General features: G+C 51.9%; 2 protein-coding genes across 2 annotated transcripts; one reads left to right on the forward strand and one right to left on the reverse strand.

Moving 5' to 3' along the window:
• Window positions 1-2,771: 2,771 nt before the first annotated feature.
• Window positions 2,772-11,527, forward strand: UBA7 (ubiquitin like modifier activating enzyme 7). The gene is made up of 24 exons (XM_082847540.1): window positions 2,772-2,957; window positions 3,042-3,210; window positions 3,310-3,444; window positions 3,554-3,660; window positions 3,978-4,068; window positions 4,169-4,304; window positions 4,505-4,602; window positions 4,696-4,842; window positions 5,257-5,439; window positions 5,621-5,728; window positions 5,885-5,965; window positions 6,043-6,198; window positions 6,292-6,457; window positions 6,537-6,742; window positions 6,841-6,905; window positions 6,997-7,180; window positions 7,254-7,328; window positions 7,582-7,765; window positions 8,309-8,391; window positions 8,672-8,758; window positions 8,851-9,042; window positions 10,604-10,696; window positions 10,772-10,872; window positions 11,330-11,527. The coding sequence occupies exons 1-24, from the start codon at window positions 2,902-2,904 to the stop codon at window positions 11,457-11,459; spliced, it is 3,033 nt and encodes a 1,010-aa protein (XP_082703666.1). The 5' UTR covers window positions 2,772-2,901; the 3' UTR covers window positions 11,460-11,527.
• Window positions 11,528-11,759: 232 nt separating this feature from the next.
• INKA1 (inka box actin regulator 1) lies at window positions 11,760-13,385 on the reverse strand (the record flags this gene model as incomplete). Its single annotated transcript, XM_082847589.1, has 2 exons — window positions 13,306-13,385; window positions 11,760-12,560 (listed from the first exon to the last, which is right to left on the reverse strand). Exons 1-2 carry the CDS (start codon window positions 13,354-13,356, stop codon window positions 11,760-11,762), a joined length of 852 nt encoding a protein of 283 aa, XP_082703715.1. The 5' UTR covers window positions 13,357-13,385.
• Window positions 13,386-19,767: the final 6,382 nt, after the last annotated feature.

The raw sequence follows: 19,767 nt of genomic DNA on the forward strand, positions 1-19,767 counted from the left end.
ATGGGATCTTCGTTGTGGCATGCAAACTCTCAGTTATGGCACGTGGGATGTAGTTCCCTGACCAGGGATTGAAACTGGGCCCCCTGCATTGGGAACATGGAGTCTTAGCCACTGGACCACCAGGGAAGTCCCAACAACTAAAATTAAAAACCCAATACCATTTACTTCAGCACCAAAAAAGAAGAAAAAAGAAAACAAATATTTAGGTATAAATCTAACAAAATATGTACAAGATCTCTGTGAGGGAAAACTACAAGACTCTGGGTCTATACATACAATGGAATATTACTCAGCCTTTTAAAAAATTCTGAAACATGCTATAACATAGATGAACCTTGAAGACATTAAGCTAAGTGAAATAATCCAGGGACAGAGGACAAATACTGTATAATTCCATTTATATGAGATACCTAGAGTAGTCAAATTCATAGAGACAGAAAGTAGAATGGCTGTTGCCACGGGTGGGGAAGGAGGGAATGGGAAGTTATTATTTAATGGGTTGAGAGTTTCAGTTTAGGAGGATGAAGTTCTGGAGATGAATGGTGGTGATGGTGGCACAACAATGTGAATGTCTTTAATGCTACTGAACCGTACATTTAAAGATGTTAAAATGGTAAATTTCATTTTATGCATATTTTATCACAATAAAAAAAAGGACCGAAATTCTGATACATGCTACAACCTAGATGAATGTTGAAAAGGTATGCTAAGTGAAATAAATGAGACACAAAAGGGCAAATACTTTATAATTCCACCTACATTAGGTACCTAGAATAGGGAAAGTCATAGAGACAAAATAGAATAGAAGCTCCAGGGAAACAGGGGATCTAAGATTGTTGAAGAGTTACTGTTCAATGGATACAGTATTTCTCTTTGGGATAAAGAAAAAGTTCTGGAAATAGTGGTGATGGTTACACAATATTGTGAATGACTTAATGCCACCGAATTGTACATTTAAAAATGGTTAAAACCACAATTTTAAAAAATATCTACTTCTATTTTAATAAGAGTTAAAAAAAATCAGGAATGGATGTTGAATTTCATCAAATGCCTTTTGGTATCTATTTGAAGATACCACTTACTTAAGAATCTGGCCCTGGTTTCTGTACCTAGTACGTATAACACAGCCAATAAATGTTCACTGAATGAAAAAAAAAAAACCCACAATTACCTACTACTTTACACCTTCTAGGATGGATATAATTTGAAAAAAAAAAAAAAGGAAAACCAGTTTGGCCATGATGTGGAGATCACTTCTGTACATTGCTTGTGGAAAATAGCTTTTTGGTCTGTCAAAAAATTAAACATAGAATTACCATGTGACCCAGCAATTCTACTCCTAGACATATACCCCAAAGAATTGAAAACAAGTACTCAAACACTTGTCCAAGAACAATCGTAGTAGCACAATTCATAATATCCAAAAGGCATAAACAACTCAAATGTCAACAGGTGACTGGATAACAAATTGTGATATATGCCTCTGATGGAATATTATTCAGCCATAAAAAGGAATGATGTACCGATACATGCTACAATTTGGATTAACCTCAAAAAGATTAAGTGAAGGAAAACAGATACCAAAGGTCACATTTTGTATGATTCCTTTTATATAAAATATCCAGAATGGGCAAATGCCTAGCGACAGAAAGCATATAAGTGTTTGCCAGGGGGTGAGATGTGGGATGTGGGATGGGTAGCAATTATTTAACATGGTTGTGGTGTTTTTCAGTGGGTGATGAAGTCTTGAAACTAGAGAGAGATTGTGGTTGCACAACATAGTCAATACACTAAATGCCACTACATTGTATACTTTAAAATGGTTATTTTAATGTTGTATGGATTTTACCTCAATTTTAAAAAAAGAATTTATGATAGCACCTGGTTTAGCTATTGTGGACTTTTGTGGGGAGCTGTGGTCCATCCTCTAAAGAACTGGCCCCAAGTTCCTAAGAAGGCAGAAGGGGACATCTGTGGGTGAAGGGTACACAGGATCTCTCCTTTCTATTTTTGCAGCTTCCTCTAAGTCTATAATTATTTCAAAATAAAAGTTTAAATGACAAATAAGGACACGTGATCATGGCTGCCCCATGCCTCCCACTCTCAGGGCTGGCACTCAGAGACTGAGAACCCTCTTTGAGTCCTGGCACTCATCAGTGAGAGATCCTGACAGGCCACCTAGAGCTGCCGACTGTCCTGACCAGGCAGCTGTGGGCAGAGGGGAATCCCTGATCCCTGAGGAGATGGCGCAGGGGCACACAGGTGCTCTCAAAGATTGTTAGGCTCCACCCCAAGTCTGTAGTTTAAACCCTGGATGTGGGACAACATAATCCATAAGCTCTCACAGCCTCTGGGATGGGACTGGCTCTGCCCTCTAGGGTCTCTAAGTCTCTGTGTGTGGTTAGGAGACCAGGCGAGTGCTCAGGACAAGGGAGTTCCCACCGGTACTCTGTGGGCAGGAAGCCCATCCAGGCAGGGGCCCCTGAGGGGGATAGGGGCCTGAGGTTCAGGACATCTAGGGAGCTACAGGAGACCGCATGGATCCCTCCTATGGCCCTGCCCCCTCCCTCAAGAGAAATACCTGCTCTCCCAGAGGGGGAACAGATCCAGGAATTCTGTCTTACCTTACCAGTGCCCTAGGGCTGCCAGAACTCTTCCTTGCCTGGCTAGGCTGTGCTGGACAGGCTGGAGGCAGGACCAGGAGCCTGCTCAGTCTAGTTTCACTTTCACTTTTGCTTTCCCCCTGAAATGACAGAGGAACCAGGAAGAAAGCTGTGACTAGCAGTGTCCTTCACTCCTTAGCCTTAGTGCCTGTTTGCACTGGCTCCTGCTGGCACTACCTGCCACGCAGAGACCCTATCTGTAAGCGCTGCAGCCTGTTTTCCGGCCCCAGGCCTCAGGATGGATGTCTTGGAGACCTCCAAGTTGCTGGATGAAGAGCTATACTCGCGGCAGCTGTGAGGCCCGAGGTGGGGAGGAGAGCGGGGTGGCCTTCTGACTTCTGATCTCCAATCGCCTGCCCTCTTACTCCCCACCCACAGGTATGTGCTGGGCTTGCCAGCCATGCAGAGGATTCAGGGAGCCAAGGTGCTACTGTCAGGCCTGCAGGGCGTGGGGGCTGAGGTGGCCAAAAACCTGGTCCTGATGGGCGTGGGCAGCCTCACTCTTCATGATCCCCACCCTACCTGTTGGTCTGACCTGTCTGCCCAGGTGAGGGTCCTGGGGGGCTATGGGTTTCCAGACCATAGCCCTTGGGGAGAGGGCCCAAGAGAAAACTCCTTGCTAAAGCCAGACTGGGTCTCTCTTTAGTTCTTCCTCTCAGAGCAGGACTTGGGAAGGAGCAGGGCTGAGGCATCTCAAGAACTTCTGGCTAAGCTCAATGGAGCTGTTCAGGTGTGCATCCACACAGGTGACATCACCGAGGACCTGCTGCTGGACTTCCAGGTGCCCTCCCAGCCCTACTCTCCAGGCCAGCCCAGTGTCCCCCTCCAGCCTTTAGCAGCAGGGTGGGCTTGAAGTGGTTCTGGCCCTGCTGATCATGAGGTCCACCCAGGTGGTGGTGCTGACTGCCTCGGAGCTACAGGAGCAGCTGAAGGTGGGCACCATCTGCCATAAACACGGAGTCTGCTTTTTGGTGGCTGACACCCGAGGCCTCGTGGGGTGAGATGGCTTACCTAGCCTGCCACATCACAGGCAGCAACTGGTCCCAGTGCTGTCCCCAGCTCCAGGCTTGCTCCAGATCCCCTCCACCCAACCTCAGGCCTGTCCCGGCATCCCCTCTTGATTATACAGTCCCCAGTCCCATTTGTGTGCTTCCTCTACCCCAGCCTCCAGACTTGATCCAGTAAATCCTTCAAGCCTCTCCCAGCATTCTTTTCCCGATTCCTCTGGGCTTGCCCTAGTGTACGTCACCCTTCACCACAAATGTGGCAGTTAACAACTGAGCCATCTCAGTGACCCCTCCCACCCCACCACAGGCAGTTGTTCTGTGACTTTGGTGAGGACTTCACTGTGCAGGACCCTACAGAGGCAGAACCCTTGGTGGCTGCCATCCAGCACATCTCCCAGGTGGGTGCTAATGTGGGGGGTGCTCACCTACTAAGGAGGGGCTGCCAGAGCCTGTGGAAAGCAGGGACAGGCAGCCCTGAGCAAGCCACCTCTTATCCAGGGCTCCCCTGGCATTCTCACTCTGAGAGAAGAGGCTGATGCCCACCGCTTCAACAATGGGGATTTGGTGACTTTCTCAGGCATTGAGGGCATGGTGGAGCTCAACGGCTGTGCTCCTCGGCCTCTCCACGTGCAGAGTTAAGTCAACCCCCCTCCAACTCCAGGCTCAGTGCCCAGGTCCCCACTGGGGGTGGACACAGCCTGGTCCTTGGAGATAAGTTCTCCCTCCCCCTTCCTCAGGGTGGAGCAACATCAAGAATGTAGATGCAAGACAGGATGGGGTGTGGGGAACTACTCAGGTTCAGAGGGCATACTGACCAGGCTCAATCTCCCCCAGGAGATGGGACCTTGGAGATTGGGGACACAACAACTTTCTCTCATTACTTGCGTGGTGGGGCTGTCACTGAGGTCAAGAGACCCAAGACTGTGAGCCACGTGAGTTCAAGTGCATCTGAGGTTGGGGAGCTTGGGCACCTCGAGGGACCCACAGTGTTCTGGACATGAATGTGAACCGAGTGCCCCCTGCAGGAGCCCCTGGACACAGCCCTGTTTCAGCCCCGTGTTGTGGCCCAGAGTCCCCAGGAAGTTCACCGTGCCCACTGCCTGCATCAGGCCTTCCATGCACTGCACAAGTTTCAGCAGCTCCATGGCCGCCCTCCTAAGCCCTGGGATTCTGTGAGTGGCCCCGATGCCCCTCCCTCCAGCCTCTGTCTTAACGGGGCCTCACCTACCAGGAGGCAACAATGACTGTCTTACAGATCCAAGACTGAATCCAGAAGCAGTTCCCCGCTCATATAAGGGAGATGGTACACAGTATCTGTAGACCAGAGGCTGGGTCCATGAAAGGGCCAAGCACAAAGCCTGGGGACCCATGCTACTCCTAACCCCTAAGATCTGGCCTGGAAGGTGCCTCCAGGTTGGGGAAGCCTCCAGGGCCATTGTCTGGCACCGGGCATCCACTAGTGGGACCCTCCCACTCAGGCTTCTGCTTCCTCTTCTGTGGAACAGGGTGGATGGCTGCCTGAAGGTTTCAAATGGGGAGTGGAGCTCAAGCTGGGGCTGCTTTACCGACGGAGTTCTACCCGATAGGTTGATGCAGAGATGGTGGTGGACCTAGCCCAGGCCCTGGAATCACTGAAGGGGACAGAAGGAGAGCCTTTGGAAGAGCAGCTGGATAAGGCTCTGGTGCGGAGAGTTGCCCTGAGCAGTGCTGGTGGCTTGAGCCCCATGGCAGCTGTGCTGGGTGCAGTGGCTGCTCAGGAAGTGCTGAAGGTGGGTACAGGTAGAGGCAGGGCGGGGCTGGGAAGGGTGCAGAGGTCGGTGTGGGTGCCACAGGGTGCCCAACACCAGATAGTGACCCTGGGGGTTTCACCAACCTGGGTGCAGCCCTCAGCCAGGATCTGAGGGGATTAGGAGGTGGGAAGAGTCCCCAGACTGAAGTGCTGACTTCTAGGCAGTCTCCAAGAAGTTTATGCCCCTGGACCAGTGGCTGTACTTTGATGCCCTTGATTGCCTTCCAGAAGATGAGGAGCCCTTTCCCAATCCTGAGGACTATGCACCGGTGAGAACCTGGGGTAGGGGTGCAAGCCTTATCCAAACTCAGGACTGGGGGGAAAGAGGAAGCACGGTCCCGAGATCCTGACCTGGAAAACTGGGTGCAGGAGGGAGATGCAGCACAGGCCAGTGGCCATCACTGACCCCTGTCTGTGTCCCCTAGAGAGACTGCCGCTATGACGGGCAAATTGCAGTGTTTGGGGCTGGTTTTCAGGAGAAGCTGAGCCACCAGCGCTACCTCCTGGTGAGCTATGTCGTGAGGTTGGGAGTATGTGGAAGGGCAAGTCCTGGCCCTCTGGCTAAGGTTGCTCCTGCTGGCAGGTGGGTGCTGGCGCTATCGGCTGTGAGCTGCTCAAAGGCTTTGCCCTAGTGGGCCTGGGTGCTGGCGGCAGTGGGGGCGTGACTGTTGCTGACATGGACCATGTGGAGCGCTCCAACCTCAGCCGGCAGTTTCTCTTCAGGCCTCAGGACTTTGGTGTGAGTGCTGACCTAGCCCCACACCCGTGTCCTGGACTGTCCTCCCACAATGCGCCCCTTCCCCCACCCAACGTCTTCCTGCTTTCTTCTCAGAGGCCAAAGGCGGAGGTGGCTGCAGAGGCCGCTCGCCGCCTGAACTCAGACTTGCAGGTGACCCCGCTCACCTACCAGCTGGATCTTACTACAGAGCACATCTATGGGGACAACTTCTTCTCCAGTGTGGATGGCGTGGCTGCTGCCCTGGACAGTTTCCAGGCCCGTGAGTGCTCAAGCCTAGAACTCACCCTTTGTCTGAGGCTGTGCCAGCCCCACTTCTGACCCTCTGCCCCCTTCGCCAGGGCGCTATGTGGCTGCTCGCTGCACCCACTATCTGAAGCCACTACTGGAGGCGGGCACAAAGGGCACCTTGGGCAGTGCTTGTGTGTTCATACCACACGTGACTGAGGACTACAGAGCCCCCGCCTCCGCTGCAGCTTCTGAGGATGCCTCCTACCCTGTCTGCACCGTGCGGCACTTCCCCAGCACAACCGAGCACACCTTGCAGGTGAGAAGAACCCCAGAGACTCCTACCCACCTGGCTCAGTCCTCAGCTGCAGACCCCTTTGCCAACCGGCACCTCATGGTTCCTCCCTCCCCTCACAGTGGGCCCGGGATGAGTTTGAAGGACTTTTCCATCTGTCTGCCGAGACCGTCAACTGCCACCAACAGTAAGACCGCCAACAAGGGTGAATGGGAGTCCAGGCTCCCTAACACCAAGAGGCTTAGGGCTTAGCCTCAGACCTTCTCCTCTGTCCGCAGGGCACTCACGTCTCTGGCACACTTGGATGAGTCACAGGTGCTGACCGTGCAGCAGGTGGTGCTGGGTGTCCTGAGACAGCGTCCACAGACCTGGCGAGACTGCGTGCTTTGGGCCCTTGGCCAGTGGCAACTCTGCTTCCATTATGGCATCACACAGCTGCTGAGCCGCTTCCCACCCGACAAAGTGGGTGGCTAGGGGTCAGGAGGCTGAGGGCTCAGGGTGGCCCGACTGAGCCCAGCAGCCTCCATTTCCCTAGGTGCTGGAGAATGGAACTCTTTTCTGGTCGGGTCCCAAACAGTGTCCCCGGCCCTTGGAGTTTGACGCCAGCCAAGTGAGTGGAGTCCCTTGGCGGCCCTGAGATGGGAATATGGCCCCTCAGAGCGGAGGTGGGCACCTCTATATTTTGTAGAGATGCACAGATGCTGAGAGGGAGAGAGCCATGTTTGTGCACATGTGGGTGTCCAAATGGGAGGCAGAAGCAGGCACTCAAACAGATCCACAAATGGGCGGTGACCCCCACCCCATGCACCCACACAAGCTCGCTCAAGCCCATGCAGCCACCCATGCTCTTGGTCTCATTGCAGGACACGCATCTCCTCTACGTGCTGGCGGCTGCCAACCTGTATGCCCAGATGCATGGGCTGCCTGGCTCACGGGACCAGACTGCGCTCAGGCGACTGCTGAAGTTGCTGCCATTGCCTGACCCCCGGGACTTAGCCCCCATTTTTGCTAGTGACCTGGAGCTGGCTTCGGCTTATGCTGAGTTTGGTGAGGTCCCTGACCCTGGCCCCCCGTGCTGTCACCCAAAGGCCTGACCCTCCTCAGCCTGTGCTGCAGAAAGAAGACGGGGTCTGGGGGCCCTGAAGCCAACTCAGTACCCCTCAGGCCCTCTGACCTTGCTTCTCTGTAGCCTTGGGTTCATCCTCTGGCCCCTCAGTAGGTCCTCTCCCTGCTGCCTACCCCCCCCACCCACCCCCATTCCTTTGGCAGACTCTCAGCCAAAGAAAACAAAAACAAAAAACAAACAAAAAAACACAAACCACTGGGCCCTAGGGAGCAACTAGCTGTGGCCCCCAGATGAGAACAGAGTCACATAGGTGTGCATGGGCGCACACACACACACACACACACACACACACACACACAAGTGAGGGCTGGGGCTGCTAGACAGGAGACTGCACCATCCATCAAGGGGTCTCCCTGAAAGTGGTAAGTGATAGGCTTGGCAGGGACCAAGGATAGGCAGCAGGCTGCAGAGGAGCGCAGGACATGGGGACTAAGGACTGCCCCAACGCCCCCTTCTCCTGACAGGCCCTGAGCAGTCGAAGCAACTGCATGAAGCCCTGGAAATCTGGACTGTGGGCCCTCCCCTGGAACCCTTGACATTTGAGAAGGTGGGAGCCCAAGTGGGGGTGAAGGGCCGGGCTAGAGAGGTTGTTGGGGAAGGTCAAGAGCTAAGAAGGTAGCTTTGAAGCCCCTTGGCCTGATTTTTCCTCCCAGAAGGACCCCAGAAGCAGCTCAGCTTCCCCGAGCCTCAGCCTCCTTATCTGTTAAGTGGGGAGATGTGAGCATCCACCCCACCGAATTGCGTGAAGAGCTGTGCAGTGGCACAGGGTCGGCCGAGGTGAGGGGCACTGGGACAATGCTAATACTACTGTGCCTTGGGCCTCACAGGACAATGATTTCCATGTGGATTTTGTGGCGGCAGCGGCAAGCCTGCGAGCTCAGAATTATGGGATCCCACCAGCCGACCGCACCAAGGTACCCTGCCCCTTGGGGCTCAGGCCTGGAGGTGGGGGTCAAACCCTAGCCTTATGCCTTGGGCCCAAGACCAAATCTCCTGTCCTTGGCAGACCAAGCGAATTGTGGGCCAGATTACCCCAGCCATTGCCACTACTACGGCAGCTGTGGCTGGCCTGGTGGGCCTGGAGCTGTATAAGGTGGTGGGCAGCCCACGGCCCCGCAGTGCCTTTCGCCACAGCTACCTGAACCTGGCTGAAAACTACTTTAGCCGCTGGGTACCTCACGCCCCAGCCATCCAGAAGGTGAGCCCTTGACACCCCACCCATACCAGACCTGAGTTTTCCCTGCACCTACCCAAACAGGCCCTACTTCAGCTTCAGGCTCTCATCAGGACCCAGAATCTGGGGGAGTCATCAAGACTCCCTCCAGTCGCCTCCCTGCTGCAAAGCCAGGCTGGGACCTGTCAGACACAGGAAGCAGCCGTCAGCCACCCCCACCCCCCAACAGTCAGGGTCTGGGGGAGCTGCAGCTTTAACTCATTAGTGGAGCCAGACATCCCCCGCAGTTCCCTCCTTCCCCGAAGTGCCCCTGAGGGGGAGAGGGGACTAGGGCCCTAGCCCCAAACAGAGCCTAATATCGGCCTGCAAAGCATGGGGATCCTGGCCCACCCCCTCGACCTGAGTTAAAGGGCACTGAGCTCACCACCACGGGTGTGGGGTGTGCAGCCCTGTGGGGATGTGTGCATTCATGTCACAGGTGTGAGTGCACACTGGTCTGGGCATCCCTGGCCCTGTGGTGTGTGGGCATGGAGGGAGCATGCTTGCACATCTGTGTGCCAGATGGGACTGCAGGGCTCTTTCACAATGTGGGCTTGCGTGTGTGTGCATGTGAGTACACATGTGGGCTTGTGTACATGTGTGTTCCTTCAAGTGTAGGGCTATGAATGCCCCTGGCTGTGTGCCCAGGCTCTGCAATAGTTGGCATTTCCTTAGGGCAGAGGAGAGGGTACAGAGAGAATTCCCTCACCAGGGGAGAGGGGAGAGGTCATGGGCCAGCACTGGGCTTTTGCTGAGCAGCCCTGGGGTCCCTCAGGGCACAGCACACAGAGCCCCTTTGTGAGGGGCCCCTCCTCTAGCTAGAACACAAGCTGCCTTTGTCCGTGGAGGAGGGGGAGGGGAAGGGTCCCCCATCTCACCTCTGGCCTCGTCTCAGCTTGACCCCACTGTGTTTTCTGGGGAGCTGGCAGAACTCCTCCTGTCTTGGTGCCTGGCTGCCTGCCACCCTTATGCCCTCAGCTCTGGGTACCAGAACCCCAAGACTCCAGAAATAAGGAAGGAACAAAGGGACAGGAAGAGGAGTCCTCTGTGGACTGTGTTCCTGCTAGAGTCACTGTGCCTCTTGCCATGTGCCCATGAGTAGTCCAAGGCCCTGGTGGTAAAGGATTAGGGGACAGGATTTACCCCACCCCCAGCATCCAGCCTTGCATTTGAGGAACAAGCAGTTTTATCAGAGACTGCAGCAGCCCTGCTCCCGCTTCCTCAGGAAGCATTGCTCCCCCCAACAACACACACACACACACACACACACACACACACACACACACACACGACTGTGTGATGGATCGCCTGTTTCCCTCTGTGGGGGCCCCGTAGCCCCATTTCCTGTGCTGGCCCCAGCATGGGCGGGGAGGGTGTTGAGATTCTGGGCCCAGATCCCACCTTCCACCCCCACCCACTGGCTTCTCCTTCCTGCCTCTAGTCCAGCTCCTCCCCTAGGAAAGGGGCCATAAGCTATTGGTAACTGGGGTAGGGGGAGGGTGTGTGTGTAAGAAGCTTCTCACTCCTCCCCACTACCGCCCCCCAGTTCCATCACTGGAAGTGGACCTGTTGGGACCGCCTGGAAGTGCCTGCTGGGCAGCCCGAGAGGACCCTGGAGTCACTGCTGGCCCATGTCCAGGTGTGCCCCATTCCTGCCCTTCCCCCAGGCCTGGCCCAGCCTGGCCCAGCTGGCACCTAACCTGTGTCTCTCTAGAAACTAAATGGGCTGAGGGTGAGGATGCTGCTGCACGGGAAGGCCCTACTCTACTCGGCAGGATGGTCTCCTGAAAAGCAGGACCAGCACCTGTCCCGCAGGTGAGCCCACACCTGGCTTTAACCTCATTCTGTCCCTGGAGGTTGGAGGTGGGGGACAAGCAGCCTTTCCTCTTCCCAATCCCATTTGGGCCCCTCACACCTTCCTGAAGTTTTCTTTTGCCAAATGGAGCCAGCAAATGGGCTGGGGGCAGGGTGAGGGCCAAGAGCCTGAGGAGGGGCCTCTAGGAGCTGCCTGCTTGGCCAGCCCCACCAGCTCACGCCCTGCTCAGCTCCCCTTTCACGGCCCACTCCCAGAGGACTCACAGCTTCCTGCCTCCTGCCCACCCCGCCAGCCGCTCTTAAAATAGTTTCAGATGTTTCCTGTCTTGGGCTGCTCCTGCTCCTGGCTTGGGCTCCTTATGGCCCGCCAACACCCTATAGTCCATGCCAGGACACTCTCTGCCTGCCACTGCTCACCTACCCAATCTCCCCACCCCTCTCCCCCCCATGCCACCAGGGTGACGGATCTGGTGCTGGAGGTGACACGCCAGGTGCCTAAGCCTGGGCAGCGGGTGCTGGTATTGGAACTCAGCTATGAGGGTGAGAAGGAGGACGTTACCTTCCCACCCTTGCACTACAAGCTGTGACAAGGCAGCAGCCCCACCACCCAGTTCTGTTGAGCCATGCATCCCAAGCCTACAGTAGGCGCTTAATAAATGCTTGTTGAAGGAAGGTGTAAGTGGACAGGATGGATGATGGAACACGGGGCAGACACATGGGGTGTGACATGGACATGACAGGGACCCCTGCAGGGAGGGAAAAGGCTCTTTAGATTCGCCTGCCTGCATTGTGCCTTGCAGGACTGAGGCTGCCTCCTGGAGCCTCAGGGGTATGGAACCAGGACAGTGCAGAGAAAGGCCTTTATTGTCCCAGGCTGGAGGGCAGGGTCAGAGGTAGCTGACAACATCATTGCAGATGATGGGCTGGCGACTGCGGCAACTCATGAGGGCTGCAAAGCGTGAGACGTCTGCAGGCAGTTCGGGTTCCGGGCGAGGTGGGCATGACAGTCGCTTTCCTGCCACTGCTGCCCGGCGTGCCCTGGCCAGCTGGCGCCGCAGCTGCTCAGAGAGGCCAAGCAGGAACTGGGGGGGCCGAGCACGGGCACGGGGCCCACCCCCATTGTCCCCCTCACCTGCTGCCTCGGGCAGCTCCATCCAGTTGTGCACCAAGTCAGCAAAACAGTTGTCTCCCAGCACCAGGGGCTGGCGACTACGACCTCTGCTAAGTAGGGCTGCTGTCCAGTCCTCAGCTTCCAGCCCCTGCCAGTGCTCCAGGCAGGCGTCTGGGGTGGACTTGGGCCGTGGTCGGTGGGCAGGTGGTACACTGGCCGCAGGAGCTCTGCCAGGCAGGGGGATGCCACTGGCCGAGAGGCGCTGTCTACGGGGGGGCCATGCTGAGGGTGCTGGATGCTGGAGTACAGGCAGCTCTTCCTCTCTCCATGTGCTGCCTGACACCTCTGAGAAGCCAGAGTCCCAGTCTAGGGCATGCTCCCTGGGGCCTCCCAAGGCTGCACCCCTGTCTCCTGTCACCACAGCTTCTTCCTCCTCTTCCTCCACACCACAGGCTGAGTCCTCTTCCAAGGCATCTGAGGCCCTGAGCCGGTGCTTGAGCCGCATGCCTGGGCCAGGTTTGGGGGGTTCTGGAAGGGGGCCAGGCATTGGGGGTGAGTCTGTGTCCCGGCCACACAGCTGTGGAAGAAGAGAGGGCAGAAGTCGAAGGAGCAGTGCTTGTCACCCCTGTCTGCCTGGTCAGGCCAATTCCAAAACAGAAGGCCCAGGAGGGCTGGATTGGCCTGCAGGCCTAGGCAGCAAAGCCTCTAGTGGGCACAGGGCCGGCATGGGGCGCTGGCACACGAAGCTCGTGTGGCTCCCATCGGCCGACCTGGTGGCAGTCCGGCAGGCTGCAGCACGCAGCGCCGGGCAAGTCGGTACCCGCCACCAGGGCGGGAGGCAGGGTTGCGGGCCTGCATTGGGAAATAAGTCCTGCTCAGGGCTGGGGGGGGGCATCCTGTGACTCTTGAGGGATTCAGCTCCCCAAAGCCCGCAGCGTCTTTCAGAGAAGAATAGAGCACCTGCCAGGTGGGGTATAGAGGACAGAGGTACAGGCCAGCCTGGAATAGGGGGCATCCATAGCAGCGCCACACCTCTTTAGTCCCTCACAGCCCCCTGCTCCGCCCCACAAGAAGTTTCTCCCACCAACTTCCTCCGCCGCGCCGGCAGCACGGCCAGCTGGGCGGCTGTTACTTGATGCCCAGCACAGCTTCCAACCGTCCGAAACCCGACGCGGGCCATCTGGGTCATCTGCGTCGCCCCGCCCCCATCCTGTCTTGGATGGGCACTCGGGAGAGCCCCCCACCCGAGTGCCGTTCGGGCAGGAAGGCAGCCGAGCACCCCACACACGTCCTCACAAGCCACACCCGCTCCCAAGCCTCACCAGTTCCCAGCGGAGCTGGCCCAGGAAACTGTCAAGCCGAGCACTGTGCATGCCCGTTCCGGAGCCCCCGCCAGGCCTGCCAGTTCCTCTTCGAACTCCAGCCAGAGGGATGCGGAGAGGGCCCCGCGGGCCGTCCAGCGGCGCCCTTACCCTCCGCCTGGCTCCGCGGCTCCTCCCTCTCCCTAGCTCCCGCCGTCGCTGCCGCCCCAACATCTGGCAGCCCCGGCCCCGCCCCTAGCGCCGCAGCCAATGGGGCTGGGGCGGGGCTGATGTGGCCCCGCCCCCCGGACTCTGCCGGGTGGGTGAGCAGGACACCCACTACCAACTCCACAGCAGCTCTGGGGGGAGGGGCGGGACTATAGCTGGAAGCTGGGCCGCGTCCGGCCCCTGACTACCCGGGCCGTTGAGCTGACTCCGGGTTCGCTGCATGACCCAGGACAAGTCGCTGCCTTGCGGTAGCCTCAGCTTCCCCATTTTTCCCAGGATAGAGTTGTGGTCCCTCCCGCGCGGGTTCCCCGGCTGCGTCCTTGGGCGGGCAGAGCGCCCCCAATCGTCGGATTCGGCAGTGATGTGGCCCACTCGCGGTTCGACCCACTGAATCCGCTCCTGTAGCCGGCCTTGACAGTCCCTGGAAGTCATGGGAGGGGTCCGGCCCCTCAGAGGACTCCGGGAACGCCGAACCTCTTTGCAGCACCGGGGAGGAGCCTCGGCCAAGGCCCAGACCCCGCCCTATCTGCCCCTCATCTCGGCCTAGCTAAGCAGGGCTGCCCTCTAGTGGGCAGCGCCTGGTTAGCTGCGAATCCCGCGGCGACACTCCCATCCCCTCTGCCCCAGACCACATGCGGGCTGAGTACAAGGGGCTACGGCGGGGCTCTCTGACCCACCTTCCCTGAGCCCGCTCCATAGTCGGAGGCTAGGTTCAAGGACACAGACTAACTGGAGACAAACTAGACAAGTCTGTAGACAGAAAAATACCAGGGAATGAGGGCAACGGGCCAGGTTGGGAGAGGGGACTCTCAGAGGAGGTGGCATTCTGTATGGGATCTGGATGAGCCATCAAGGGAAGATCAAGAAGAGGGGCATTCTAGGTGGTGGGATCAGCCAGTTACAGGCCCTGAGAGGACAGGAGCTAGACAGGACATAACATAAAGAAGACTTAGATATCTCTGATGGTGGTAGTTGGGGGAGTGAAGAGGTCAGCAAAACCAGGCTCCTAGCAGTCTTAGAAAGGAATAAGGGGTTTTGTTCTTGGTGTGATGGGGAGCAATGGGGGCTTTTGAGCATCACCTGGGCTGCAAAGAAAGGGGTCCCTTGGGGGAATGTTTTGGAGTTAAAAATCAAGCCTTGCTGATGCATGAGTATGGGAAGAGAAAGAGAAGCATGAAGCATGACTCCTAGATTTCTGGCCTGAACAACTGATTGGATGGAATGGCCATGAATCAATCCAAGCAAGACTGGAGAAGAGTGGGCTTGGAGACGAAAATCAAATGATCATTTGTGGACATGTGACCCTTAAGATGCCTGTTAGGCATCTAAGAGGAGATGCGGGGTCAGCCACTGGGTGTGTGACTCTGCTGCCTGGGAGAGAGATCAGGACTGAAGCTTCGGATCTGGGAGGCAAAGTGAGTGGATGGTATTTTTTTTTTTTTCCAGAAGAGAAGTCATTAAGTAAGCAATGCTTTTATTTTTATTTTCACTTATATATTTTTTGAATTTTATTTATTTTTTTATACAGCAGTTTCTTATTAGTTATCTACTTTATACATATTAGTGTATATATATCAATCCCAATTTCCCAATTCATCCCATCCTCCCACCCCCACCCCACCACTTTCCCCCCTTGGTGTCCGTATGTTTGTTCTCTACCTCTGTGTCTCCATTTCTGCCCCGCAAACTGGTTCATCTGTACCATTTTTCTAGGTTCCCCATATATGTGTTAATATACGATATTTGTTTTTCTCTTTCTGACTTACTTCGCTCCGTATGAGAGTCTCTAGATCCATCCATGTCTCTACAAATGACCCAAATTCACTTCTTTTTATGGCTGAGTAGTATTCCATTGTATGTATGTACCACGTCATCTTTATCCATTCATCTGTCGATGGGCATTTAGGTTGCTTCCATGACCTGGCTATTGTAAATGGTGCTGCAATGAACATTGGGGTGCATGTGTCTTTTTGAATTATGGTTTTCTCTGGGTATATGCCCAGTAGTGGGATTGCTGGGTCATACGGTAATTCTATTTTTAGTTTTTTAAGGAACCTCCATACTGTTGTCCATAGTGGCTGAATCAATTTACATTCCCACCAACAGTGCAAGAGGGTTCCCTTTTCTCCACACCCTCTCCAGCATTTGTTGTTCGTAGATTTTTCTGATGATGCCCATTCTAACTGGTGTGAGCTGATACCTCATTGTAGTTTTGATTTGCATTTCTCTAATAATTAGTGATGTTGAGCAGCTTTTCATGTGCTTCTTGCCCATCTGTATGTCTTCTTTGGAGAAATGTCTATTTAGGTCTTCTGCCCATATTTTGATTGGGTTGTTTGTTTTTTTAATATTGAGCTGCATGAGCTGTTTATACATTTTGGAGATTAATCCTTTGTCCATTGATTCGTTTGCAAGTATTTTCTCCCATTCTGAGGGTTGTCTTTTCGTCTTGTTTGTAGTTTCCTTTGCTTTCCAAAAGCTTTTAAGTTTCATTAGGTCCCATTTGTTTATTTTTGTTTGTATTTCCATTACTCTAGGAGGTGGATGAAAAAAGATCTTGCTGTGATTTATGTCAAAGAGTGTTCTTCCTATGTTTTCCTCTGAGAGTTTTATAGTGTCCAGTCTTACATTTATGTCTCTAATCCATTTTGCGTTTATTTTTGTGTATGGTGTTAGGGAGTGTTCTAATTTCATTCTTTTACATGTAGCTGTCCAGTTTTCCCAGCATCACTTATTAAAGTGATTGTCTTTTCTCCATTGTATATCCTTGCCTCCTTTGTCATAGATTAGTTGACCATAGGTGCATGGGTTTATTTCTGGGCTTTCTATCCTGTTCCATTGATCTATACTTCTGTTTTTGTGCCAGTACCATATTGTCTTGATTACTGTAGCTTTGTAGTATAGTCTGAAGTCAGGGAGTCTGATTCCTCCAGCTCCGTTTTTTTCCCTCAAGACTGCTTTAGCTATTCGGGGTCTTTTGTGTCTCATACAAATTTTAAGATTTTTTTGTTCTAGTTCTGTAAAAAATGCCACTGGTAATTTGATAGGGATTGAATTGAATCTGTAGATTGCTTTGGGTAGTATAGTCATTTTCACAATATTGATTCTTCCAATCCAAGAACATGGTATATCTCCCCATCTGTTTGTGTCATCTTTGATTTCTTTCATCAGTGTCTTATAGTTTTCTGAGTACAGGTCTTTTACCTCCTTAGGTAGGTTTATTCCTAGGTATTTTATTCTTTTTGTTGCAGTGGTGAATGGGATTGTTTCCTTAATTTCTCTTTCTGATCTTTCGTTGTTAGTGTATAGGAATGCAAGAGATCTCTGTGCATTAATTTTGTATCCTGCAACTTTACCAAATCCATTGATCAGCTGATTCACCGACCAGTTTTCTGGTGGCATCTTTAGGATTCTCTATGTATAGTATCATGTCATCTGCAAACAGTGACAGTTTTACTTCTTCTTTTCCAATTTGTATTCCTTTTGTTTCTTTTTCTTCTCTGATTGCCATGGCTAGGACTTCCAAAACTATGTTGAATAATAGTGGTGTGAGTGGACATCCTTGTCTTGTTCCTGATCTTAGAGGAAATGCTTTCAGTTTTTCACCATTGAGAATGATGTTTGCTGTGGGTCTGTCGTATATGGCCTTTATTATGTTGAGGTACGTTCCCTCTATGCCCACTTTCTGGAGAGTTTTTATCATAAATGGGTGTTGAATTTTGTCAAAAGGTTTTTCTGCATCTATTGAGATGATCATATGGTTTTTCTTCTTCAATTTGTTAATATGGTGTATCACATTGATTGATTTGCATATATTGAAGAACGCTTGCATCCCTGGGATAAATCCCACTTGATCATAGTGTATGATCCTTTTAATGTGTTGTTGGATTCTGTTTGCTAGTATTTTGTTGAGGATTTTTGCATCTATATTCATCAGTGATATTGGTCTATAATTTTCTTTTTTTGTAGTATCTTTGTCTGGTTTTGGTATCAGGGTAATGGTGGCCTTGTAGAATGAGTTTGGGAGTGTTCCTTCCTCTGCAATTTTTTGGAAGAGTTTGAGAAGGATGGGTGTTGGCTCTTTAAATGTTTGATGGAATTCACCTGTGAAGCCATCTGGTCCTGGACTTTTGTTTGTTGGAAGATTTTTAATCACAGTTTCAATTTCATTACTTGTGATTTGTCTGTTCATATTTTCTATTTCTTCTTGGTTCAGTCTTGGAAGGTTATACCTTTCTAAGAATTTGTCCATTTCTTCCAGGTTGTCCATTTTATTGGCATAGAGTTGCTTGTAGTAGTCTCTTAGGATGCTTTGTATTTCTGTAGTTTCCGTTGTAACTTCTCCTTTTTCATTTTTGCTTTTTTTTTTTTTTTTTTTTTTTTGTGGTACGTGGGCCTCTCACTGTTGCGGCCTCTCCTGTTGCGGAGCACAGGCTCCAGATGCGCAGGCTCAGCGGCCATGGCTCTCGGGCCCAGCCGCTCCGCGGCATGTGAGATCTTCCCAGACCGGGTCACGAACCTGTGTCCCCTGCATCAGCAGGTGGACTCTCAACCACTGTGCCACCAGGGAAGCCCCTCCTTTTTCATTTTTAATTTTATTGATTTGAGTTCTCTCCCTCTTTTTCTTGATGAGTCTGGCTAAAGGTTTATCAATTTTGTTTATCTTCTCAAACAACCAGCTTTTAGTTTTATTGATCTTTGCTATTGTTTTCTTTGTTCCTATTTCATTTATTTCTGCTCTGATCTTTATAATTTCACCAAAATTATAAAGCCCGAAACATTCTTTATTTTAAAGTCTATTTTATCTGATATGAGTACTGCTACTCCAGCTCTCTTTTGATTTCCATTTGCATGGAATATCTTTTTCCATCCCCTCACTTTCAGTCTGTATCTGTCCCTAGGTCTGAAGTGGGTCTCTTGCAGACAGCATATATATGGGTCTTGTTTTTGTATCCATTCAGGAAGCCTGTGTCTTTTGGTTGGAGCATTTAATCCATTCACGTTTAAGGTAATTATCGATATGTATGTTCCTATTACCATTTTCTTAGTTGTTTTGGGTTTGTTTTCGTAGGCCCTTTTCTTCTCTTGTGTTTCCCACTAAGAGAAGTTCCTTTAGCATTTGTTGTAGAGCTGGTTTGGTGGTGCTGAATTCTCTTAGTTTTTGCTTGTCTGTAAAGCTTTTGATTTCTCCATCGAATCTGAATGAGATCCTTGCCGGGCAGAGTGATCTTGGTTGTAGGTTCTTCCCTTTCATCACTTTAAGTATATCATGCCACTCCCTTCTGGCTTGTAGAGTTTCTGCTGAGAAATCAGCTGTTAACCTTATGGGAGTTCCCTTGTATGTTATTGTCGTTTTCTCCTTGCTGCTTTCAATAATTTTTCTTTGTCTTTAATTTTTGTCAATTTGATTACTATGTGTCTCGGCATGTTTCTCCTTGGGTTTATCCTGCCTGGGACTCTCTGAGCTTCCTGGACGTGGGTTGCTATTTCCTTTCCCACGTTAGGGAAGTTTTCGGCTGTAATCTCTTCAAATATTTTCTCTGGTCCTTTCTCTGTCTCTTCTCCTTCTGGGACCCCTATAATGCGAATGTTGTTGCATTTAATGTTGTCGCAGAGGTCTCTTAGGCTGTCTTCATTTCTTCTCATTCTTTTTTCTTTATTCTGTTCCGCAGCAGTGAATTCCACCATTCTGTCTTCCAGGTCACTTATCCGTTCTTCTGCCTCAGTTATTCTGCTATTGATTCCTTTTAGTGTATTTTTCATTTCAGTTATTGTATTGTTCATCTCTGTTTGTTTTTGGTCTTTAATTCTTCTAGGTGTTTGTTCTTTAATTCTTCTAGGTCTTTGTTAAACATTTCTTGCATTTTCTCCATCTTTGCCTCCATTCTTTTTCCGAGGTCCTGGATCATCTTCACTATCATTATTCTGAATTCTTTTTCTGGAAGGTTGCCTATCTCCACTTCATTTAGTTGTTTTTCTGGGTTTTTATCTTGTTCCTTCATCTGGTACAAAGTCCTCTGCCTTTTCATTTTGTCTATTTTTCTGTGAATGTGGTCTTCCTTCCACAGGCTACAGAATTGTAGCTCTTCTTGCTTCTGCTGTCTGCCCTCTGGTGGATGAGGCTATCGAAGAGGCTTGTGCAAGCTTCCTGATGGGAGGGACTAGTGGTGGGTAGAGCTGGGTGTTGCTCTGCTGAGTAGAGCTCAGTGAAACTTTAATCTGCTTGTCTGCTGATAGGTGGGGCTGGGTTCCCTC

The sequence above is a fragment of the Leucopleurus acutus genome (genome assembly GCF_964270905.1).
Source record: "Leucopleurus acutus genome assembly, chromosome: 10".
NCBI lineage: Eukaryota > Metazoa > Chordata > Mammalia > Artiodactyla > Delphinidae > Leucopleurus > Leucopleurus acutus.